The 25789-nt window shown below is 42.7% G+C and overlaps 1 protein-coding gene across 4 annotated transcripts in view; it reads right to left on the reverse strand.

Annotated features, from left to right (window-relative positions):
- Nucleotides 1-25789, reverse strand: part of CSMD3 (CUB and Sushi multiple domains 3) — a 607508-nt gene that overhangs the window by 9664 nt on the left and 572055 nt on the right. For all 4 annotated transcript variants that reach the window (XM_081204227.1, XM_081204230.1, XM_081204229.1 and 1 more), the window contains 5 exons: nucleotides 18428-18539; nucleotides 17263-17442; nucleotides 13534-13599; nucleotides 4098-4256; nucleotides 1076-1188 (listed from right to left, as the gene is read on the reverse strand). In XM_081204227.1, coding sequence (XP_081060353.1) covers nucleotides 1076-1188; nucleotides 4098-4256; nucleotides 13534-13599; nucleotides 17263-17442; nucleotides 18428-18539 — 630 coding nt within the window. The remainder of the gene's footprint in view (nucleotides 1-1075; nucleotides 1189-4097; nucleotides 4257-13533; nucleotides 13600-17262; nucleotides 17443-18427; nucleotides 18540-25789) is intronic.

A 25789-nucleotide genomic window follows, 5' to 3' on the forward strand; every position in this document is an offset into this window, starting at 1 on the left:
TGTAATATAAAAAGATGTCAGAAGTTCCAGTCTGAGAGAGTCTGTTCCACTGTTGAACAGCTTTTATAGTCAGAAAGTTCTTCCCAACATTTAGTCGGAATCTCCCTTTTTTTTGTGTAACACAAATCCATTGTTTTGGGTCCTCACCCCTACTAGAATAGGGGCAGGAAAACCATGATATCATACCTTTGGTTAGCTTAGCTACACTGCTGCTAAAAAAAACCCTATGAATTTTCCTGTGCTAATGTATACCTAGAAATGCCGCCATGTTGAAAAAGCTAGAAGATGCAGGTTTTTGCTTGCTGTCCATACTGAACCAGAGTGTTGCCATTGTAACAAATCTAGGTTTTGTCCTTATAGATAGGATGTATTTCACCCATTGTAGAAGGAACAATTTGTGCTCCCGACAGCTGGAAAGTCACTGCCAGTTAGTGATGCCAATACTGAAGTAAATGGACCAATTATCTGACTTGACATAAGGCGGCTTCCTCAAGAGTCCCATGAAGCATCACTGCACTCCATGCAACACTTCTGACATCTTCTGCCACCACAGACTGTGATGCTATTGCTGATTCTGGCCCATGGTTCCCATGTAACACAATGCCTAATTCTGGGTTGTGCCTTATGCCCTTCCTGAAGTTAAGTTCCAGGCAACAGGATCGGTCTGTATTCCTACAAACCACTTACTCCATCGGGTTGCTATGGATAAAGCAGCTTACTTTTGGTGTAAAAATGCAAAGCAAATGAACAGGAAAGCATCTCATGCTCTTACAATAAAGTGTTGATGCAGACTTGTTTTTCAAAGAAACGAACAAGTGCCTGCTCAAACTATAAGTACTATTTAAGAATAATTCTACCTTTGAAACCAGTCAGTGGCATTTCCCCAGACCTTTCAGAATGCCACTACATTCTAGCACCAACGTTTGTTCTTGCCCTGTCAGCATCCGTCTGTATGATCCCATTTTTCAGCATTGCTAATTAAACTTTCATTTCTAAAATGTCTTTTTTCTGGTCTCATGCACAAGCCATCATTTCCTATTAAGAAAGTATTGGATTTTGCTGGAACTATACTCACAAAGCCATCCATAGCCCATTTTTCCTCCTTCAGTTTGTTCACAGAAGTATGGGATGGTGCTTTAATGAGATAGATATGGAGCATTAAACGGGCTTCTTGGCTTTTATACACCCCTGTAAAATATAAAAGTAGTTGATCTGTGCCACTTGTAAGTAATTTGAGCTAAGAAAAATACCTTCAAATTTCCCACAGGAAGTCCTTGCAATCATGCAGGGAAGGTGTGAAGGTCAACGATTTACATTTTGCTCAGATAGTTAACAATGGGCTAGAAGAAATATCTGTTAGAGTAATTACACATTCAGATTAGCAGTGTGGAATGTTGGCTATCTATCTATTCATCCCTGCCATGAGTCCTGAGGGATTGCTGGGCTCAGGAGAGGAGCAGCAGGTCGAAACGCAGACAAAGGAGGAAGATGACAGCAAGGAACAGGATGATGATGGGGAGGGGACTGATATTAGGAAACTGAGGCTGTAGGTGTTCACTTCCCCCACTCAGGAGATGGCTCCCCTTTTTCTTGCTAGGGAAAGGAAGTCTCTTCACCAGTCAGCCAAACCTCAGTTTTCCGGCGTCATGGCTAGCACCGTCATCTGTGCTGGGGACAGCCCCAGGCAATCTGCTGCCAGGGTGGGTGTGGCCACAGCCCATTTAATCTCAGTGTAGCCGGCCAGCTCCCTCTTCCTTGCCTCTTTGTTGGAGACCCCTACCCACCCACCCTTTCTCATGCTTTGCTCTGATACGACCTTGCTATGGCAGTTGTTGGTCGCCATGTTGTTGGGACCAGGTAGGATTTTTTCCCCTTCGCAAATTGGCACCGGCCATTTGGTTTTTGCCTACCTAGTAGCAATCATCACAACTTTTGTGAGATTATGCATTGGGTAAGCCTTCATTTGGTTGGAGGGGAGGTTGTTGTCTTCGCCTGCCCCTCCTCAATAAGGGCATCCTGTTAAAGGGATCCGGGGTGTGAATACTGTCCGAAGCCTGGGCATGGGCTAGGGCCATGTCACAGCCCCTTGGGGTGGTGCCACTATCTGATGTAAGTTATAGGATACCCCCTATCTGTAGTTTACCCTTCCATGGACTCCCTGCAGGCAGGCAAGAGTAAAGACTGGCTTCACCCCAATGCCTAAGCCAAACCGCCCCCATTTGTAACCAATAAATTTGTGGCCTATTTGAACCAATAAACCAAAAGACTCTTTATCAGTGTGATTTATTGTTCTCCTGGGAACTTTGTGGCTCAGGTGCCATGGCATGCAACACAGCAATGGAATTTGGAGAGGGTACCAGGTCATTGCTGGTACTGGGGGACGTGCACAGCCTGGTCACCAGCAGCACTCCCATCTCTGAGAGCAAACAGCTTCTCCCCGATGCTATGACCATTTGTACACTCACCACCTGTTCTCTGCCTCAGCAAAGAGCTCAAGAAATAACCTCTATCATTGTGGTCTGGGCAGAAACCAGGGCAAACCTGCCCTGATTCCCCCTCCCCTCGTTGCTCTTTCCCTCTGCTCTAGTATCCAAAGGCTAGCAGACGTTTGGGCAATGAGTGACAGAGAATACACTCTGGGCTGGATCCAGATTAAGTTAAGGTACATTTTATGTCCCACTGAAATCAATGTGAAAAGTTAGTCAGGCCTTAAGTCTACATTGTGTTCCGATGGTTTAAATTATTATCCGTGTCTAAGCCTGATCAGCCAAGAGGCAGCAAACACCCAGCTATTGCCAGATGTCTCCTTTCGCTGCCAAAGAATTACTGGGCTCAGGAAAATATTAAAAGCTGAAGTTAAACTGACAGGTTTTAGCATGATGAATGAATTATCTTCTCTGATAAATTCCTTGGATTACTTTGCCTGGCAAATTATGATGGAGCGCTACTGCAGACTCTAGCAAGGATGGCTAGGAGTAAATGGACTCTTATAAGGAGCCAGCCACTGTTGCTCCCTGCAAATTTACATTAATGTCAGCCCCTATTCTGTCATTCTCCACATATAAGAGCAGGGGAGGAGGACAGCACCACTAGCACAAACCTTGCATCCTGCATAGCACTGGATTGGCAGAGATGTCTGCGTAGTAAAAAACCTATGTGCGAGCAGCTACCCACACATATTTATTGATTGACTGAAATGTTTATAGACTGTGCTTCATAAAAGTATATGAAGTATATACAACATACAGAAATCATAATAAAATTAAGAAAGCATCAATAAAAATATACTTTAAATAATTAATGTCAATACTTGCTAGTTTTTTTAAAAAGCAAACAATGCAGTTTTCAGAATACATCTGAATGAACGCCAGGCAGTTCCTGCCGAAATGCTACTGGCATGGAGTTCCACAGGGCAGAGTTTGCCCCAATAATGGCTCAGTCCCTACTAACATCAAACGGACAGGGATGTGCCCCACAAGAGGATCTCTGTGATCAAGTAGAGCCAAATCAGGTCATTCTAACTTCCATGTGACTGGAACCGCTGTGTGTTCTATTATCTTTGCAAAAAAACAAAATATAATCTGAAGCAGCTCATTGACTAATATAATTCTCTCTCTTCCTCTATATCACTCCATAAAGGACATATTTTTTATTTACAGTGGTGCCCCGCAAGACGAATGCCTCGCAAGACGGAAAACTCGCTAGACGAAAGAGTTTTCCGTTTTGGAGGTGCTTCGCAAAACGAATATCCTATGGGCTTGCTTCGCAAGACGAAAATGTCTTGCGAGTTCCTGCGGGGTTTTTTCCCTCCCCCCCTTTTTCTAAGCCGCTAAGCCGCTAAAAGCCGCTAATAGCGCTAATCCGTCAATGGGCTTGCTTCACAAGACGAAGAAAACCGCTAGACGAAGAGACTCACAGAACGGATTCTTTTCGTCTTGCGAGGCACCACTGTATTGTTATTTTGTTTTGAAAAATACTTGGTATGGTTCAGCCATACTCGATAGCACACTCCTATATGCGCCGACTCAGAAGCAAGCTTCACTAAATTCGCAAGGGGGGACTGGAATGAGAAATATTGCTTACTTCCATGACCTTACCTGAAAGTAGCAGCTCCATGTTGCTGTTGGTGAGTGTGGCGTTCACTCTTCCGGACGTTGCATTGAAATTTGTAACTGTCAAGGTCATGGGTTGCTTTTTGCCTTTGTAATTGTAGGAGCCTTTCCATATATAATTCTGGGCAAACACATCGTCAGGAACTGTAGTGGGGAAAACATCCAAAATGTTAATGAACATAGCCATATTTGGATTGCAATAGCTCAGGTTAAAATGAGAATAGATGCTCATTCTTTCCTTTTCAATTATTTTTTGATATTGGAAATTATATTTATGATCGTCATGGAACCTAGCCCATATATACATAATGCACAGCAATGGTGCTTGAGAAAGCATCTGTGAGCTGCACCTGTCCTAATGGAAAACTAATAATAAATGTTACATGCATATTGAAATGATGCAGTCAAAAGACAAGATTTTAACCAACTTTTTATGCCTGTATGTAGATGGATTATATAGAGAGGATGAAATCCAGCGGGTGTCATTCTACTAACAGAGTCTATTCATCAGAAATTGTTCCTCTCCCCCAGCAGTGCTCCCACCCAAAATTTGCTCTAGGTAGTTCCCAGACATATTCCATTTCTTAAACAGTGTGAAATCCCATTACCAAATGGAGCTGCAGAGACACCCCTGTCCTTGTAGGGTGCAAAAGTTGTGACATGTGCATGCTCAGGTCATATATGGGACTTCACAGAAACCATAAAGAAGAAAAGAGCATTGTTTCTCAATTAATTATTCACAAATAAAAGAATTATTAACATGTGGGAAGAAATTAAAGGAGAACTTTTAGAAGCCAAAATACGATTCTATGGGATTCCATATGTCCAACATCCGCAGAGAGATATTCTGAGCATTTATGTCTCACCTGAAAGCACATACTAAAAACCACATTGATCACTGATCAGTAGCCACATTGACTGCTTAACTGATTTCCTTTCGTATGTATTACAAAAAACAACATGAATAAGTATACGTGTGATGCTATACCTTTAAATAACATATATGTTTTTGGAAGATTGAGTGAGTATTAAACTCGTGGTAGGGTTGCTAAACATGTCAATTTCAGTTTCTCATTTTTCCAGTCTAATCAGTGATTCATTTTTTAAAGTCCTCATGAAAAACTTGTCACAATTTCAGTGCAGATTTTGTTGGGAATCTGTGGTAAGAAACCCAGGCAGGGGAAGTTGCCTCCAGTTCCAGTCACCACACAGAGGCAGCTTAAGGTCCAAATAGTTTACTGTTGCAGAAGATGAAGGCTTCAGTAATACAGGATGTTGGATGTTGATATATAATTAAAGCTGTAAGCTATGCACATACAGATATGCAAAGTACGAAGTATTTCTGTTGCCCCAGCAATTGAAGATGTAACACAGACTCCGACTCACTTCTCAAGACTCAATGACTGACTAATGAGCTGACATGCCTTAATCACTTGTATCAATGGCACTGGGATGTTGCCATAGCAACGGTCTTGGCTGACTTTGCACCTGTTGGCTTATCCCAAGACCATGGGGTTATTTGTGCAAATGAAGAAAACTGACTCCTTCCTCCATCTCAGGTTTGTCCCAAAAATTTCTCCTAAGTTTTACAAGCAATTTCCCCATATACGATGTTATTTTCACTAATATGTGCATTGTTACACATATTTTCCTGTAATATACACATTTTTGGTGCACCCTTTTGTGGGTTGGAGAACAGCATTGCAAAATCTGGAGAAGGAAGGGCCAGTTTTGAAGGGTTAGCTGTGGACTGAAGCAATCCCTAGTTCATGGAGTTTATTTCATAATCTCAAATAGCATTCAGATCTCAGTGCTAGCTCATTACTTAGAATCATAGAATTGGAAGGGACGCTGAAGATCATGTAGTCCAGGGGTCAGCAAAATTTTTCAGCAGGGGGCCGGTCCACTGTCCCTCAGACCTTGTGGGGGGCCGGACTATATTTTGGAGGGGGGGGAATGAACGAATTCCTATGCCCCACAAATAACCCAGAGATGCATTTTAAATAAAAGGACACATTCTACTCACGTAAAAACACACTGATTCCCAGACCATCCACGGGCCGGATTTAGAAGATGATTGGGCCGGATCCGGCCCCTGGGCCTTAGTTTGCCTACCCATGATGTAGTCCAACTCCCTACAATGCAGAAATATGCAGGTGTCCCATATGGAGATCGAACCTGCAACCTTTGTCCTAACAGCAACATGCTCTAACCAACTTAGCTTATGATCCTGTATTTTAAAACTGAAAAGCTAGTTTTTTAAATCAGGTGCAGCCCAACCTGTTCCTGCTTTCCTTGAAGCAAGTCTTGCTGAATTCAGCTTTTACACAAGTTATGTTGAGATCCTATACTTACTCACTTATTCATGGGAATTTATACTTCACCTTCCTGGCAAGGCATGCAATGTGGTTTACATTTTAAACACTACGACAAATACATTATACAAAACAAAAACAGACAGAGTCTTCTCATGCCAACTGGGAGCTGATGGTATATGTGCTACCTGGCATGAGCTCAGGACATACAGGTTTTCAGCAGCCCCCAAGGCTGCTTGAATAGAAATCAGGCATAGCTCTGTCTCCCAGCTCCTTAGCCTTCAGCCTGCCAGCTTCACATCACTGAGCTCCCAACTCTGCCTTTGTCTTTCTAACTACCAGCGAGTTCAAGGAGGGGGGCAGCATCATCCATTTATCCATTTTCTGTCTGGCACAGAGCCACTTCCTTTGTTACTTTAATGGCCCATACTTAGAGGACCATTATCTCACCAGGAAGCTAGCCTGGCCATTCCAGGAATTGAATCTGTGCTGCATCCAGGACTTAGAAGGGGCTCAAGCACGCATACAGCCTAGCACCACCACCACCCCATCTCATAACAATATGTATGCTTTCTGGCCAAGGCTCCCTTCAATGCAACTTATTCCAAGCGTTCTAGATGTCCATAGGTATGCAACTTTGCTGCATTTAAAGCACTTAGAACAGAGTTAAAACTTCATAATGGTTTTTAACTTACTCTTTGGGGTATACCACACACAAATGTTCCTTAAGTAAGGCTTTTTAAAGTGCATTCTAGCCATTTCTTAAAGCTTACCAAGGCATCCTTTTGGAATAAATGAATGTTGATTATTATAGATGGAGGTGCAGAATGTCGAGCTAAGCTCTAATGCAAAGCAGAATCAATGGATTCACTCATTTCACTAAGGTAGGATTTTAAATTTCAACAGGAGAATATAATCTCACACTTGGATTTGAAGATGGGGAATCTCAGGACTGTGAAGCATTAAAAAATTGTTGGGGTCACACCAATAACTATGCAGAATAAGAAAAATAAAAATCTAAAGCAATCCAGTAAAACAATGTTACATAGTTTATATTCCACTGCAATGAGGGTACTTCACTACGTTTTTAAGTATGTATGCCCAAATTTAGTTGATTTGGGCTTTAAAAATTTGTGGCTCTTAAAAGCTATCAGAATTCCTGAATTCCTGCATTGCAGCAGGCTGGATGATGATGGTAATGATGATGATTTCAAGTTACATACCACCCTTTATCCAAAAATCTCAGGGCAGTGTACAACATTAGAAACATAATTTACATAGCACAATAATAATAAAAAACTCACAGGGGAAAAAATAATAATAGTCCCAAAAGAGGAGAACAGTTGTACTTCGGAAGTCGAACAGAATCCATTCTGGAAGTCCATTCAACTTCCAAAACGTTCAGAAACTAAAGTTCAGCTTCCGACTGGCTGCAGGAAGCTCCTGCAGCCAATCAGAAGCCACGGAAGCCCCATCGGACGTTCGGCTTTCAAAAATAGTTTGCAAACCGAAACACTCCTGGGTTTGCGGCATTCGGGAGCCCAAAACGTTTGAGAACTAAGCTGTTCGAAAACAAAGGTACTTTCACCTGGTGCCTAAAGACACATAATGAAAGCACCAGGCGAGCTTCTCTGGGAGGAGCATTCCACAAAGGGGGAGGAGCCATCGCAGACTAGATAACCCTTGAGGGTCCCTTCCAAATCTACAATCCTATGATTCTGTGAATCAATTTCCTATCCATCACTTTTTCAGCAGCTGATCATTCTCAGCGATTCATCTTTCTAAGATATATACAGGAGGTGTTACAGGTTAACAGCACATTTTGTCCTCCCTACACCATCCCATCCGCTCTATTTGCCATCCTCACACTTATGATTTATTTATGGTAGCAACACTGATGAAAGAACACTGTATCACAACTGGTGGCAATAAGCATTGCACTCCATATACGCAGACAAGATAAATAAATGCACAGGTTTGTGTGTGAAGCCATACAACTGTTAGCAATGTCTAGCTCCCACCTGTCCCATCATTGTTTTGAGCTTCTGTCTTCCTTGATTTCTTCAATTGCTGTCTAATGCTTCTGGTTGTCAATACTTGGACCAAAAATGCTAGCTAAATGACAGGTTATTGCATTATATGTTATATGTACATAATTCATCAAGCTGAGCAGTAGTGACCCTGCCAACTGCACACTCAAAATGTATAATTAACCCTTCTCAATTTTGTAAAGACAATGTTAACTACTTTTAGTTTCCTCTGATTTCCGTAGCATGACTCGAGTTCATGCTTACATGGGATTTAAAGATGCTTGCTGTTGGCTAGGTCATATACACAAATGAAGATTTTGTGTGCATGCATTGTGAGAGAGAATGAGATACAGATGCACTATTCATTGTGTAGACACATCTTATAATGTAATTGAGTCTAGGGTAACAATGAATGGTTACATATTTTGATGTAAAATTGATGGTCCAACCTTACTACCTCTGATAGTACCTGGGGGCGTGTTGCAGGCACTGTCCCCTGCCCTGATCTGCTGCTCTTTGGGCACCAATTTCCCCTTGTTAAGGCTTATTTGTCCTTCATTATGTGATTTGCATGAAAGGCATGTATTACATGGATTCACCTTTCTGGATCAGGCAATGTGAGAAGCAACCCTCAGACTTTGATCTCTGTAACAGCAGTGGGGAAAGACAGCTCAACTTTCCTTGTGGCTTGGCTCAGCCCACTGCTAGGCTACTTATAGCCCTGTAATATACCACTCCTAAATGCTCAGTCACCCAAATGCAATCCTTGTCATAGGGTGTGCTGGGAATGCAAACAGGGAACATGCCAGAGGACAGTGCAGAGACACACGAGTGTGAGCACTGCCTCGGGACTCATCCTCGCACCTCATGCAACAAGACATTCAAGGCTCCCAGAGCTCCCCATGTAAGGATGCCAATACCTCCATCCCTACAAATAACTCATTGTGTTCCTCAACCCCTATAGGTTAGGGGCCCTATAATGTCTCCACCAACTATACTCAAGCCAATTAGCCTCCCACTATCACCCCTTCATGGATCACTCCCCTTCATGGATCACTGCCTTGCCGTGGCGAAGGGGCTTGAAGAACTCAGAGAAGCTATGAACTATGCCGAGCAGGGCACCCAAGATGAACAGGTCATAGTGGAGAGTTTTGATAAAACGTGATCCACCTGGAGTAGGAACCGGCAAGCCACTCCAGTATCCCTGCCAAGAAAACTCCATGGACAAAGACAACAGACATATAAAAGTTATGACGCTGGAAGATGAGCCCCTCAGGTCGGAAGGTGTCCAACATGCTACTGGGGAAGAGCGGAGGACAAGTACAAGTAGATCCAGAGCTGATGAAGCGGCTGGGCCAAAGCCGAAAGGACGCTCGGTTGTGGATATGCATGGAAGCGAAAGGAAAGTCCAATGCTGTAAAGAAAAATATTGCATAGGAACCTGGAATGTAAGAACCATGAACCTGGGTAAGTTGGATGTGGTCAAAAATGAGATGGCAAGAATAAATATTGACATCCTGGGCATCAGTGAGCTAAAATGGACGGGAATGGGCGAATTCAGTTCGGATGACTATCATATCTACTACTGTGGGCAAGAAACCCGTAAAAGAAATGGAGTCGCCCTCATAGTCAACAAAAGAGTGGCGAAAGCTGTACTGGGATGCAGTCTCAAAAATGATAGAATGATCTCGATACGAATCCAAGGCAGACCTTTTAACATCACAGTAATCCAAGTTTATGCACCAACTACTGGTGCTGAAGAAACTGAAATTGACCAATTCTATGAAGACTTACAAGACCTTATAGAAGTTACACCAAAGAAGGATGTTCTGCTCATTATAGGGGATTGGAATGCTAAAGTAGGGAATCAAGAGATAAAAGGAACAACTGGCAAGTTTGGCCTTGGAGATCAAAACGAAGCAGGGCAAAGGCTAATAGAGTTCTGTCAAGAGAACAAGCTGGTCATCACAAACACGCTTTTCCAACAACACAAGAGACGACTCTACACATGGACATCCCCAGATGGGCAACATCGAAATCAGATTGATTATATTCTCTGCAGCCAAAGATGGAGAAGCTCTATACAGTCAGCAAAAACAAGACCTGGAGCTGACTGTGGCTCAGATCATCAGCTTCTTATAGCAAAATTCAAGCTTAAACTGAAGAAAGTAGGAAAAACCACTGGACAGGTAAGATACAATCTAAACCAAATCCCTTATGAATACACAGTGGAAGTGAGGAACAGGTTTAAGGATTTAGATTTGCTGGACAGAGTGCCTGAAGAACTATGGGTGGAGGCTCGCAACATTATACAGGAGGCAGCAACTAAAACCATCCCAATGAAAAAGAAATGCAAGAAAGCAAAGTGGCTGTCCAACGAGGCCTTACAAATAGCGGGGGAGAGAAGGCAAGCAAAATGTGAGGGAGATAGTGAAAGATACAGGAAATTGAATGCAGATTTCCAAAGAATAGCAAGGAGAGACAAGAAGACCTTCTTAAATGAGCAATGCAAAGAAATAGAGGAAAGCAACAGAATGGGAAGAACCAGAGATCTGTTCAAGAAAATCGGAAATATGAAAGGAACATTTCGTACAAAGATTACCATAATAAAGGACAAAAGTGGTAAAGACCTAACTGAAGCAGAAGACATCAAAAAGAGGTGGCAAGAATACACAGAGGAATTATACCAGAAAGATATGGATGTCTCGTACACCCCAGGTAGTGTGGTTGCTGACCTTGAGCCAGACATCCTGGAGAGTGAAGTCAAATGGGCCTTAGAAAGCACTGCAAATAACAAGGCCAGTGGAAGTGATGGTATTCCAGCTGAACTGTTTAAAAATTTAAAAGATGATGCTGTTACAACCTCAGATATGCAGATGACACAACCTTGATGGCAGAAAGTGAATAGGAATTAAAGAACCTTTTAATGAGGGTGAAAGAGGAGAGCGCAAAATATGGTCTGAAACTCAACATCAAAAAAACAAAGATCATGGCCACTGGGCCCATCACCTCCTGGCAAATAGAAGGGGAAGAAATGGAGGCAGTGAGAGATTTTACTTTCTTGGGCTCCATGATCAGTGCAGATGGTGACAGCAGTCACGAAATTAAAAGACGCCTGCTCCTTGGGAGAAAGGCGATGGCAAACCTAGACAACATCTTAAAAAGCAGAGACATCACCTTGCCAACAAAGGTCCGTATAGTAAAAGCCATGGTTTTCCCAGTAGTGATGTATGGAAGTGAGAGCTGGACCATAAAGAAGGCTGATCGCCGAAGAATTGATGCTTTTGAATTATGGTGCTGGAGGTGACTCTTGAGAGTCCCATGGACTGCAAGAAGATCAAACCTCTCCATTCTGAAGGAAATCAGCCCTGAGCGCTCACTGGAAGGACAGATCGTGAAGCTGAGGCTCCAATACTTTGGCCACCTCATGAGAAGAGAAGACTCCCTGGAAAAGACCCTGATGTTGGGAAAGATGGAGGGCACAAGGAGAAGGGGACGACAGAGAATGAGATGGTTGGATGGTGTTCTTGAAGCTACCAGCATGAGTTTGATCAAACTGCGGGAGGCAGTGGAGGACAGAAGTGCCTGGCGTGCTCTGGTCCATGGGGTCACGAAGAGTCGGACACGACTAAATGACTAAACAACAACAACAACATCTCTGGGTAGGTTTTGCCGTTGGATTCAGGATTCTCCTTTCAAGTAAACCCAGTTCTCAGGAGGCCTCTAATCAAAGTCAGTATGTTTGTCCTGTGTTTTACTGCCTCTCTCATATCTAGGCCCCTGCCACCAGTGGACTCACTGCTCCTGGGCCCATGGCTCCTGGGCCCTTCTGGCACATGGGCCTAATTAGGCCTGTTGCATCTTCACATTTGGCCTGCAATACCATTTTGGTCAAACCCATGGCGACCTGCTCTTCATCTGGCATCATACATGACATCAGGTGTTGGGCAGGTAAGGACACAGCTGGGCTGGAAAGGGGGTTGCAGAAAGTGTCATGCACTGATTTCTTCTTCTAATGTTCCCTTTTACTGAAAGCTTTGTAGCAGTAGTTCAATAAAGCTTCAAAAATTGTCTTTATAATCCATATGCTATATACATTTTCCTTATGTTTTTTTTACTATATCAAGAAAGCATACATCATGTCCTAGAAATTTGCAAAAATGCACATATGGAAAAACCCTGGAATAGAGGAGTGGATTTTATTCCTTAACTTAATTGCCGTCAACACTACTAAAGTTTGCAAACATGTATTGCAGGATCACATTTGACAACAGTGGATAATGAGGCTGTTTTCCCAAAAGGAAGAAACAAGGAGACTTTTTATCTGAATTTAGGTTTAATGCAGTAACATTTGAATGGATTGAAGCGGGGGAGGTGGGCGGGAGGAGACAGTAAGCCTGATTCTTCCAAAATACTGTCTTCCCTCTCCTTAATATACAGACTGCGGCAGTGCAATATTGATATATACTGTGGACCAGTGGCGTAGCGTGGGTTGTCAGCACCCGGGGCAAGGCAAGTAATTTGCGCCCCCTAACCCGTGGATTTGCGCCCCCTAACCCGTGGATTTGCCCTAACCCCAGATGTTGCGCCCGGTGCGGCCGGCCCCCCCTGCACCCCCCACGCTACGCCACTGCTGTGGACAAATTCAGCTGTTGATTTATCAATGGAATAGTTTGAAAGTAGTACGAGTTCTGCTATCAACAGAACTTATGTATCAGTTCTGAAGAGCACTGTTGTTTTGAGGCAGCTGAGAAATGACTTTGCAACCCAGGCAGCACCACATCTTGGAAAAGATAGATGAATGGTAGCTGAACACATCCTATTAAAGTGGGAGGCTGCCATTTATGTGAAGAGCAAAAACAGAATTATTCCGACACTGCATCATTCCTTTTTGACAAAATATCTCATGTTTTTGTCTCGTGCTTATTCGGCAATGAAATATCAACAGCAAGCTAACATCCTCGTAGGCTGCAATGCTAATATGTTGTGCAAATCTTTTCTGTTCTGTTTCTGAACTGCCTAGTCAGTAAGGATTTTTATAAATAAATAAATGAATAAATAAAGTAAGTTACTCACCATTTAATTTAGGACTTGGTGTCCCCAAAGCTGGCCTAGGGTCTTTCACCAATATTTTTGAACCAGCTGTTGATATAAGTAATACAAAATAAGTTATTATTACATCTATGCTGGTTGTGATACATTAAATGTAGAAATAGACACAAATATTTCAAAGACGAAATACCAATGTCATTAAATTGCAAATAAGCAAAGAGGTGAGACATTTCTCACGTATCTATATTGGAAACCAACATAAATCCGAAAGACAAATCTGGTGGGAGCTCAGTTCAACTGACATCATCTTGCAACACAGATGCAGACTGCCTTGTTTTAGTACACTCATAGTTCTATCACAATTCCCAGGGGTTCTATGAATCAACATTACTTCCATAGATTTCAGTCCAAATATAGTGTTATGTGCTTTACAAAAGCAACACAGTATTTTAACTGATCATCATGTCTTTCCCTAAATATGAATTGCATTGTTATGAAGTTGCTGAAAACTCTTTTGGAGGCCTCCTACCTTGTCTCAGCATTGCGTTTTACACAGCTCCTTTTGCAGGAATGCCGTGCACTGATAGTGATTTACAGCTGGTTGAAGCTTTGGCTGCAGCTCTGGCCTTGTGTGGGATCAAATCCCAGTAAGTTACTGGATGTTACAGCTTGATGAACATTGTCTGGCAGTACCTACACATTGGCCTGCAGAAATTCATGGGGCTGCCATTGGGGATTTGTGGAAGAATCAATTGCACGATGAAATGGGGGGGGGGCTGTTTCTGTGATTCACATGACTTTAAAATAAGGGTAGATGCACTTACTTAAATTGCAGCAGCTGCATGTATGCACTCAGAGGCGCCAATTCCTACAATGCATCCATATATATAGTCCCCCACAAAAGAACCCCTATTTTAGTTAGTGATCTGCTGAAGCCAATGACCCAGATTTCTCAAAGGTTCCCCCCCCCCATGGAAGAGGCATTTGCTCTTCTGCTTCATTTGCGAGGTACTTTAGAATTACTTCAAGATTTTGGATGGTGTGGAGTTCAGCTGACCTTATCATAGTGTGCTGGTTATGGGCAGTGAGAGTGCTTCCCTTTCCATTAATCATTTCTCCAGCTCCCTGCAGCCTCCTAGCTCTTCACGCTTCCTGATATGAAGAACCCAACAGGGGGGAATTTTCCTCCTCTGAACCTTAATTGATGTGTAAGAAGCTGTAAAGTCTAGCTACCAGGCACTTGAGATTGGTGCACTTGTGGATATTGTTTTTTTTAAAAGGAAATACTTTCAACACTAATTTATTTAAAGCTCTCTCTCTCTCTCTCTCTCTCTGTGTGTGTGTTGAAAGAATATGGAGGGCTACTCTGGACACCACATGGGCACATGATCCACTTGTTGGGCCAGTGTGTAGGGCCTCCATGTACATAACTGATAACCGCCTCATGCATTCTAACACGAGTTCAGTGAACAGATCAAAATTAAGTAACATTTCAAGAATCAGAGAGCCAACAAATAAGAATCAGTCTATATATATGTGTGTGTGTGTGTGTGTGTGTGTGTGTGTGTGTATAATTAAAATAAAATTGTCCAGTAGCACCTTAGAGACCAACTAAGTTTGTTCTTGGTACAGTGGTACCTCGGGTTAAGTACTTAATTCGTTCCGGAGGTCTGTTCTTAACCTGAAACTGTTCTTAACCTGAAGCACCACTTTAGCTAATGGGGCCTCCTGCTGCTGCCGCACCACCGGAGCACGATTTCTGTTCTTATCCTGAAGCAAAGTTCTTAACCTGAGGCACTATTTCTGGGTTAGCGGAGTCTGTAACCTGAAGCGTATGTAACCTGAAGCGTATGTAACCCGAGGTACCACTGTATAAGATTTCGTGTGCATGCACACTTCTTCAGATACATGCACACGAAAGCTTATACCAAGAACAAACTTAGTTGGTCTCTGAGGTGCTGCTGGACAATGTTATATATATATCGACTGCGTCAGACCAACACAGCTACTTACCTAAATAAGAATCAGATAAGCCAACAAATGAAAATCAAAGTATATTCTGTCTGTCTGTCTGGGGGGGGGGGTTGCCTAAGTCAATGGAACCTTGTCACAAACCCATTGTCATCCCCATGCACCTTGCAAGAAATCTTGTGGGGCTGCCAAGAATTTTATGGTCCTAAGCACTAATCTATATTCTTAAAAGGGTTTGGAAAATGACACCAGTTTTATCTTCTCAAACCAAAGTCACGCATTCCTTATAGGTCAGGGTTGCGCAAAAATTACAAAGGATCTATGAAAGGAAAGAGAAGTTTGGGTGATAAAGGCAGACCAACTTTGCATCTGCCATATGTGTCCTTATTACTGTGATGTCTTCTGTAACTTGAATCGCTACGAGACAGATGAAAGCCACACAATTCTTTATTCCTTTAAAGTCACCAGTGCAGTCATTTTTGTGAAGACTATTTTCATCAGCAACAACAGAGGACAAGGGAACATCCTGCTTTTCTCCTAATGACCTTCCCATTTGAAACAGGCTCCTTCAGGTTTTCTGCATGTATCAATAAGATCAAAAAGGCTCCTCAAATTTGTGCCAGAACACCCTTTTTGAAGCAGGCTGTCCTGTGGAATGACTTGCACTACTGAACGAAATGATACCAGCCTGGTCTTTCATACTATTTGCACTCCAGTTAACTTATTTTACAAACATGAAACTTTATCCAACCCCCCCCCCCAAGAAAATAATGAAACTGGGTGGAGAAGCAGCAGAGGTGTAAAAGGGAAAAGAGTATTTAAAGAAACATGCCAACAGCTTATCTACCTACTCTTCATCTCTCCATTCTTAAAGGATACCACACTTTTAGATGAACTTCTGTACACCTAGAAAATAATGCTGGACAAAATATTGAACCCTCTGTGTGTGGGGTTTCTTGGGAGAGAATTTACAATGAGCCGGTGTTGTATATAGAATGCTAAACCTGGAACCGAAGGTTTAAACCTCATCTCATCCACAATTATCACTAGGGTCAATTGCTTTTTCCGAACTTAACATTACACACTGCACCATACAATCATAAACTCTTAACAGACAAATGTAATCACATAGACATATACCTAAACCATGGTAGCCAGGTAACCAGGGGCAAGGGCAGAGGAAGTTGGGTGCGGTGGGTGCGGGTCACCCCAGTTGTCACCACTGAGGGGGGTGACAAAATGCTGGGTGGTACTCACCGCGGGGCCTGCAGCGCACCCGAGCCACGCATCTCTCCTGGAAGAGACACAGTGACTTGGGTGCACGCAGGCTCCATGCTGCCCAAATGGTCCACCCGCTGCCTCCCCCGCCAGCTGTAGGGTGGCTGAGTGGGAGGAGGCAGAGAGACTCTGGAGGCCCCGCCCTCGCCCCGCCGCCACTGACCAGAGGTAGCCAGTGTGGTATCTTCCAGATGTTGCTGAACTACGATAGCTGGCTGATGAGAGCTGTAGTCAAATAACACATGGAGATCATCAAACTGGCTACTCCAGTTAAAATGATTATCTAAACTGGGTCCATGTGTAATGTGACATAATCACTGTGTGCATCCTCTGGCCCCTTTCTCACAGCACAGGTTGGCTGGGATGAGAAGATATGTGGCATGGAATATCAAATTACAAGGCGGGGCGAAAATATAAAGAGAGACAGAGAGTGAGGGCAGTCTTCTGTCTCCCATCCTATCCAGTTCTGCCCTGAATAACTAAACAGGAGATGCAAGAAATTACCTTCGCATACAGGCACTTTCCCTGTCCAAGTGCCATCAGATCTGCAGACTCTGTGTTCCGAACCTCCCGCGAGAAAGAACCCTGGTTGGCAGTTGTATATCAGGGTATAACCAAGTGAAGGAAGATCCATCCCTGCAACATTCGTGTGAGCTGGCGATTCTGGCTGTTTGCAGTTGTGAGCTAAAAAGGAAGCCGTAACTCATCACATATGTGACAAAACACAAGACAAAATAAAAATCATAGTTCCCCATGTATGGATCTCCCACCCAGACAAAATTAGGTGTCCCCCACACTAGCCATTTTTCGACAAAATGTCAAAACACACTCATTCCTCAAGGCTTTGGCAGGGGGTGGGGTAAGATCCATGCCAAGCTGTTTACACTGTGGATATTAACTGATGCTTTAAAAAATAAAATAAAGACTATGGATTTTCTAAGTATTAAGATATATATTTTCTGCAGGTTTTCTTATGTTTTAAGCTGCCCTGGGCTCCTTTTGGAGAGGAAGGTAAAAGAATAAATATGATAATATAAACTAACAGAAATAAACCATGGCATTGAAAGGCAGATATGATCAGTGCTTGAATTATACATGAAGAGGCAAGAGGACCCTTAACAAAAGGCACAAACTCCATCCTAAGACCCTCTAATGTAAACCAAATCGTGCCCACTCCTGTAGCTTTCTAAAAACAGAAGCGAAGGTGGCTGACACAAAAGGAAAAAGGGGCTTGAACCTTCCTGCCTCGTGCCCCAATATAATTAGCAAAGGCACACAGGTCTGGATGTGCTTCACCTTATTTTGAAATAGCCTGATTCATGATATTTAAATTGTTTACATCAGTGCTATATCATTAGGATATTGTGGAAAACAAACCTTGATGCAGATAATGAGCCAGCAAAAGTCACTAGCAAAACACCCACTGAGATCAAGGACCAGAAGTCTGCCCTTGTATTCTTTTTAAATATGTTTATTACTTGTTTTTTTTTTTTTTTTTGCCACCCCGGGCTTCTTTTGGAGGCAGGGCAATATATAAAATCAATCAATCCATTTATTCCTCATACCACATTTAAACTAGAAATTACCAGGATGGCATCCAACATAACAACTTAAAACAAGCCACTAAAACACACTGAATGCCACAAGAAGATATGTCTTATGGACTTACGTATGCATTCTGGCTGAATACCACTCCAGGTAAGATCAGGAAGACAGGTGCGTGTTGTAGAGCCTTGAATAAGGTAGCCTTTTCTGCAGTGAAACTGTACGACATTCCCCACCTATGAAAACATTATATTGATTTGGTCAAGACTAAATTAAATGGTGAATATGACACAAAATATCTCTACGCCTTCCCCAGCTCTGATTTTAATAATACCTATTTCTTTTCAGATGTAACTGGGGGTTTTTTGCTACCTGCTGCTCGAAGGGATCTATGAACAATGGGGATATTGCAATAAGATGACAGACAAAGTCTATACAGTCAACAATTCTTGGCTATTAGCATCTGAAAAGCCAAGTTCATTCAATAATTATTGGAACCATTATTGCTATTTGTTGCAAGCACTTAAGTAGCACTATGAAAAACATTTTATTTCCTGGCCGCACCCAACAAACAATTCTTAGTTCCTTCTGCTGCCAGGGACAACAGTGGCTTCGAATGACCTGTTAATTAAAACTCATTCAACTGCAGATAGGTTTATCATATGGAAGCATTATTGCCCTTGAACGCAACAGATACTAGAAAATTAAAAGCGATGAATAACCGTTATGAAAGCTTCAGACAATCAGGCTGCAACATGAGTGTTTCAGTGATAGCAAGAATTAACAATCTTCTGAAATGTCTCAAATTACACCTTTTCTCTAAGCTGGTTCTAGAATAACCACACACGAGTGGCTAGGCATAATGCAGAAAAGGGAGTAAGGGTATGTTTGGGGCACAGGAGCTCATAAGCACACAAAAGGGCAGCACAATGAGTGCGAAGCTGTTGTTAATTTTCCAGTATTCACATTGCAATATTCACATTGCAATATTTATTTTCAGAATAAACACGCCACGTAGCCAATCAGACATCAATTTGCTCAGCTAATTGCAAATAAGTTTACGGTCATTTCAAATACCAGTATTTCAACAATAGCCTAGCATAGGTTTCATGTTCTGTTTTCTCTCAGGGCAGTAAAAAGACTTGTTAAAAAAAAAAAAGCAGTTCCAGCCCTCTCTTTTAGGTCTGCTAAAAGCTTTCTTTGCATGAGGGAAAGCTGAAGAATGCCCATATTTTCTGTGACTGCTTGACTACACACAATATTGTTTTCCTCTTTTTGATAAACCCATTTCACAGGAACCCAAAAGGAGTCCCACTATGTACACCTCTCTTGCCCCAGTTCCTATAAATATCAAGTGCTAATCCCCCATCTCCTTGGGATTCAGCCTGTGTGCTGACATCACACACCTCCAGTGTCTCTTTTGACTGGATTGTTGCCACACTTAGTGGATGCTGGAAGGTCTGATACCTACTGCTCCAAGATCTGGACTCCACATCTCCAGATTTAAAAAAAAAAATTAATGTGGTGACAATTGTTGACTATTAAAGAGGTAAACAAATGCCTATCAGCATGTTCTACCTTGCAAAAGAGGAAGCAAGTGAGCCCTTGTGACAGGACTCCTAGAACACTGAGCAAAACCCGCTGTCATGACATCAGAATTCTTCATTCCCGAAGACCCCACCTGCCCCCATTCTGCCAGAGAGTCATCCAGCGGAAGTTAATTGCCCAATTGCATGCCACCCAGTCACCCAATAAGACTCTAAGAGCTATACCAGATGGGTTACTAATTGTCTTTACAATCATACAATGGCTTTTTGGGGACTGTTGGGGGGTTAAATTAATAGAAGGGAATTGAATATTTTCCTTGCTCCTCATGGGCCTGAAAAAAAAATGGCGCCCACCTACTCACAGCTTCCAATAGCTCCAGGTGGAACATTCCCATTGGTGACAATGGGTGTTTTCCTTCTGGGGCTATGAGCAGCTACAGAGTGAAGGATTTTCATCAGGACTGAGGCAGGTGAGGGGTAGATTAAAATTTCAACCCTTGCTTGTTCTTAATTTTTTAGTTTTATGTTTTTAAAAATCTATAAAATCTGATTGCTAAAGGCAAGTTAAGCATCACATCTAGTTTTGCCCTAAAACTGATCCTAAAGCAAACCTATGTACATGTAACTGCCATTTAAATATTCACAGAGGTTGCATTTACCTTTTGAAGGATGGCAATCACAGGCCCTGAAGTTCATTTTGGTATTCTCAATGTCAGTTTCCTGATCTGATTTTCTCACATTTAATCAATATGTCTTGCACAAAATTGTTCTAACACAGTTCACTGTTGGCTAAATCTGAGACAAGTTTCTGTTTTATTAAAACTAGACATCAGAATTTGTTTTGGGGTTTTTTTCCCCTCATTGTTGAAACAAATGCTTTGTATGCAAAAGGTTTCAGGTTCCAATCATTGTGTCTTCAATTAGGACTGGGAAAACTTTAATGTTAAGGTGCCCATGTTTACAGGAGCTGTAGCTCAGCAGTAGAGTACATGTTCTCCATGCTGAAGCTTTCAGCTTCAATTCCTGGTATCTCCAGTTAAAACAGGGTGTTGGAAAAATGCCCGGGAAGGCCGCCACCTTCCCAAGACACCGAGGCATCTCTCCGGTGGTCACCCTCTGGCTGTAAATCTTCCTCAATCCAGAGAGACTGGTAATAAGCGACCCCTCCATCCTGAGAGGAGCACACTCGTCTTCTGGCATCCCATTGCAGAAGAGACAATCCGTAGCTCTAAACTACTTTGTTTACATTGTCTATACACAGAGCTTCCTTCCAGCATGTCTGCTGTCTCTGAGCAGCAGTACAGAAGAGCACACTTCACACAGAAGCGAAAGTACCTTCTTACAGTACTGAGACCGAGCAGAGACTTCCTGTCTCACGCTCTCAGACACCATTGTGCTCTCAACAACCATTGAGCTGCTCCTCGCAGCTGGTGAGATAAAAATCCTAACAGAAAACCCACCTATTAACACACACACACACACTTTATCTCATTTGTGACTTCCCCCTTTCCCCACATTATTGAAGTTATAACTGATATAATACCACAAAACACACAATCTTGGACTGACGTTATGTATAAATGTCTCAATATTCCAGGCGTTTTATCAAAGCAAACGTAGTCATTGTATACACTTGGAAGGGGAAGATGCAAATACACTAAACAAACTAAAAGCTGCAGCAAACTGCATGCTTCACCTCTGGAATTCATTTTATATATACTTGTAAAGTATATACATAAGAAGGCTTTGCAGCACTGTTTACAGTCTGCTGCAGTTCATCTTCCACTAAAAACTGTGGTTTTCATTTCATTGGCTGTGGCAAAATAGCATAATTTATATAATTTACAATATTTATTACGTATATTAAGTAAATTACATTGTCATTGTGTTATTCCACCTCATTTTGTTATTCCACCCCACAAGGGATGCCTTATGCTTCCCTGATTGTAAGTTCAGACTGAGTGGCTGAACTGAAGAGGACTATTGTCAGACAGGAAATAGGTAGGAGAAGAATACAGGAAAAGTAGAAGCCACAGAACAAAACAAAACAAGTAAAAGAAATGGGGAAACCCTTTCATTTCTGTTTTGTATCTAACACTGCACTTTTCTGTTGCTAAACAAACTCATCTTCCTGTGCTATCACTTTCCTACATTTCATAAGCATTAAATTCACAGGAAAGAATGACTTTCTAAGTTGCTCCTTATCTCCATGCTGAGTTTCATACTGATATTCATAAAACTGACCCAAAAGCTAATAGAAGGCTACCACTAGCGTAATGGATCTATTTTTCTTTCTAAATTCAGATTGTGCCTTGGATCCTTTCAGGTTTAATAAAAAGGAAGTTGCTGAATTTACACACACGTACAGACACACACAAAAAATAAATGGGGGGGGGGAATTGAGCTTAAAAGTATTGCATATGTGACAGATTTATCCAAATAAATCCAAGTTATTTCAGCTCAGTGCCATGTTGTCCTGTAATGGCTTGTCGTCAGAGCGCTATAAACAATTTCCTATGTTACCAGCAGTACCTCTACACAAATATTTCAAGCCCACAGTTCATTTCATGGAAGCAATTTGTTTTGGAAGCTTGCAGATGAAGTTGGTAAAATCTGACACCCAAAATATATTTTGCATTTGTACAATCTGTTCAGCTGTTCAGAAAATATCAACAGTACAACAAAGTGCTGGGCAGGTTGGCACAGACACTAAATGCACAGAATTATTGTTCATGTTATGTTACAGGTGCATTTACATGCCTCAGATGAGATTCAAAGTAGGGCTGAAGGGGCATACATTTGCATGCATATCAGCAATTTTAGTAGTATCCACATTGGTGACAATGGGCAGCTACAGAAACAAATATCAGATGCAAAAACTGTTCAGACATGTGGAGTCATCCTCATTCCAGAGTTTTGTTTTCCTTTTAAAAAATGTAGGCTGCAGTTTCTAGCTGAAGACTGGTGTAGGACATCTTGGGGCTTGTACACCCTTTGCACTGGATTTTGTTCTGTATAAAATCCCTTTGCAGTGAGAAAGTACATACAAACACACACACATATCTTTTCCCATTTGGGTGAAAAATTGCTTGGGGGAAAAGTGTCATCTTGTGGTGCCTTTACATACTTATGATCCTGTGGCTGTGTTTTATAAAAGAAAAGAAAAAAAGGAGCAAGGAAAGATACTAGGTATTGTTACGAATGCTGGCCGGATATTGCTGCCATTACCTATATCAGCCAAGTTGTTTGCTAATGCCATAAAATTGCTGGTAGATTTCTTCCATGAGCTAATGGTAGAGAAACAGATGGAAAGGTTTCTTAAGGGTTTTCAATGGGAGAGACCACTGGAATCTGGAAGGTGATGCTCCCTCTCTCTGAGCTAAGGAGAGGAGGAGGATTTAAACTAAATGCCTGTAGGGGGAAAACAACAGTCTGGGGAGGAATGCAGTGGGGGGAGACAGAGAGAGAGAGAAAAGAGGCAGCTGTGAGCTCTGAAAGCATCAGGGACAGTGTGTATCACTGCTTCCTCTACTTATGCTCTGTTTCAACCTTTCAAAAACTGGTATCCTCTACATGTTGTTGGCCTCCCATCAGTCCCATCAGTCCCAAGCATCATGGTCAACAGCCAGCTCTAGCAACATCTGAAGGGTACCAGATTGGTGAAAGCTTTGCCTATTTATATATTTGCAATTTAAACCAAATATTACAAAAAATACCATGCCCCCAGTGAGCTCTTCTCCAAAACGAAGCCAAGCCCAGCAAGTGCGTCTGTGAAATCGTGGAGAAATCAGAACCATAGAATATTAGAAATGAAATAATATATATACAGCATATGATTGGAAGTTTTGTAGGGTTTCACCCTAGGGACCTTATTCTGGAAATCGTCTAATACTAATCTTTGAAAGCAGAGAGGTGCTTGTTTATTTCAGATATGAGGTCAGTGTCATTTTTTTGCAGAAGTCTGGAAGGCTTTGGAGAAGTTAAACTTGTGTATGAGTTTAACAAAAACATAGGGGTCAATGGTTTCCGGTGCTATTCATTACAACTGAGCAGGGATAAAAGCATAATAAGAGCCCTGCTGGGTCTGGGCAATTGTTATAGATTTGTTCTATCGTTGTAGATTTGTGGGGGGGACCCCTAAACCCTAGAAATTAATAAATGTAGGATTTTGATTATTTGGGATGTGAAGTGAGGAATATCAGCTGCAGAATTATTCATGGGATAACCTTTGCAAAATGACTTGGCCAAGCTAGGGCCATTAAGAAACCATACAGGGTCATTGAGAGCTATTGGCAATGCAAAAGAACTTGTCCCCCTTGCCCTGAGGTGTGAACAGAGACTGGGGGGTTGGAAGGTTGCCAAGGTTGGAAGGGTGTGAGGTGACAGGCAAAGTGAATCTTGAGCAAGGGTTGTTGGGAAGAAGAAGGGGAAAGACAGACTGGGATCCATCTTGGGCAAGATGGCTGAAGGCTGGCAGCACTGCTGTGGGGGACAAGCTCATCTTGAAATGACCATGCCGTAAGATCTGGATTCTCTCCACGCAGGCTGTAGGTGTAAATAGTTGAATAAACCATATTTCTTAAAGCTACAACATTTTCTGCCGTCTCTCGATTCTCCAAAGGAACACTGACCCTGGGGCAGTGCCTGCAACCCCATGGACTCTTGCTACTGTTTGGCATAGAGAGCACCCAACTTTTGTAACAGTATGTTTGCACAGTGGCAAACCAGATGCCTATGGGAAGCCCATGAGTAAGACCTGAGCACAAGAAGAAGAGTTTGGATTTGATATCCCGCTTTATCACTACCCAAAGGAGTCTCAAAGTGGCTAACATTCTCCTTTCCCTTCCTCCCCCACAATAAACACTCTGTGAGGTGAGTGAGGCTGAGACTTCAGAGAAGTGTGATTAGCCCAAGGTCACCCAGCAGCTGCATGTGGAGGAGCGGAGACCAGTGGCGTAGCGTGGGTTGTCAGCACCCGGGGCAAGGCAAGTAATTTGCGCCTCCTAACCCCTAACCTGCCGTCGCTGCCAGCTTCTTGCTGCTACCTGGTCTGGTCTGGTGTGGTTCTCTCCCGCGCTCAGCACTGCGCTGGGCGGCCGCTGCACTGTCCCTCCCCCAGATAGTCCCTCTCTCTCTCTCTGCACCGCACGCCTGGCACCCACCTCTCCACAGTGGGAGGCGACCCGGCGACTTGGATCGGATTCGCACAGCCAGCACTGCAGTGAGAGAGAGTGAGTGAGCCAGGTAGGGGCAGAGAGCTGAGAGTGCGAGCGCGCCCCCCCCCAGATGTTGCGCCCGGTGTGGCTGCCCCCCCTGCACCCCCACACTACGCCACTGGCGGAGACACGAACCCAGTTCACCAGATTACGAGTCTACCGCTCTTAACCACTACACCACATTGGCTTCCTAGCAGCTGGTATTCAGAAGCAGTGTGCCTTTGACCATGGAGGCAGAACATAGTATCTCACCCAGACCTGCTTCTTTAAAAATAGAAGCTCCTGATCCTTTGTGGCTGTGGAGAAAAACTTGAAAATATATGGGTCATCCTTGCTCAATTCCCAAAGCTCTGAATCTCTTTTACTGCCTTGCAAAGCTCCTTTCTCTTCTCCCTTGGCTACTATATCTTTCCTACTGTATTTACTGAATATCTATCCCTACTATTCATCCCTTTCATTTCCTCCAGGCTCAGCACTACTGTCTTCTTCACTCTTTCAAGTTGCTTCCTACAAATTCTGCCAGAAGGCTTTTTTAAGTGGCAGATGAGCTTACAGTACAATTTCATGCATGTTTATTTGGAAAGTAAGTCATGAGTGTGTTCAGTGGGGCATAGTCCCTAGTAACTGTGCTTGGGATTGCAGCCTTAAACACTGAACTATCTTTAAAATTTGTGCCGAATATTTGCAAACACAGATGCTCGCTGTGCTTTGGAAGCTCCCAAA

This window comes from Podarcis bocagei (assembly GCF_964188305.1).
Source record: "Podarcis bocagei genome assembly, chromosome: 8".
Taxonomy (NCBI): Eukaryota; Metazoa; Chordata; class Lepidosauria; order Squamata; family Lacertidae; genus Podarcis; species Podarcis bocagei.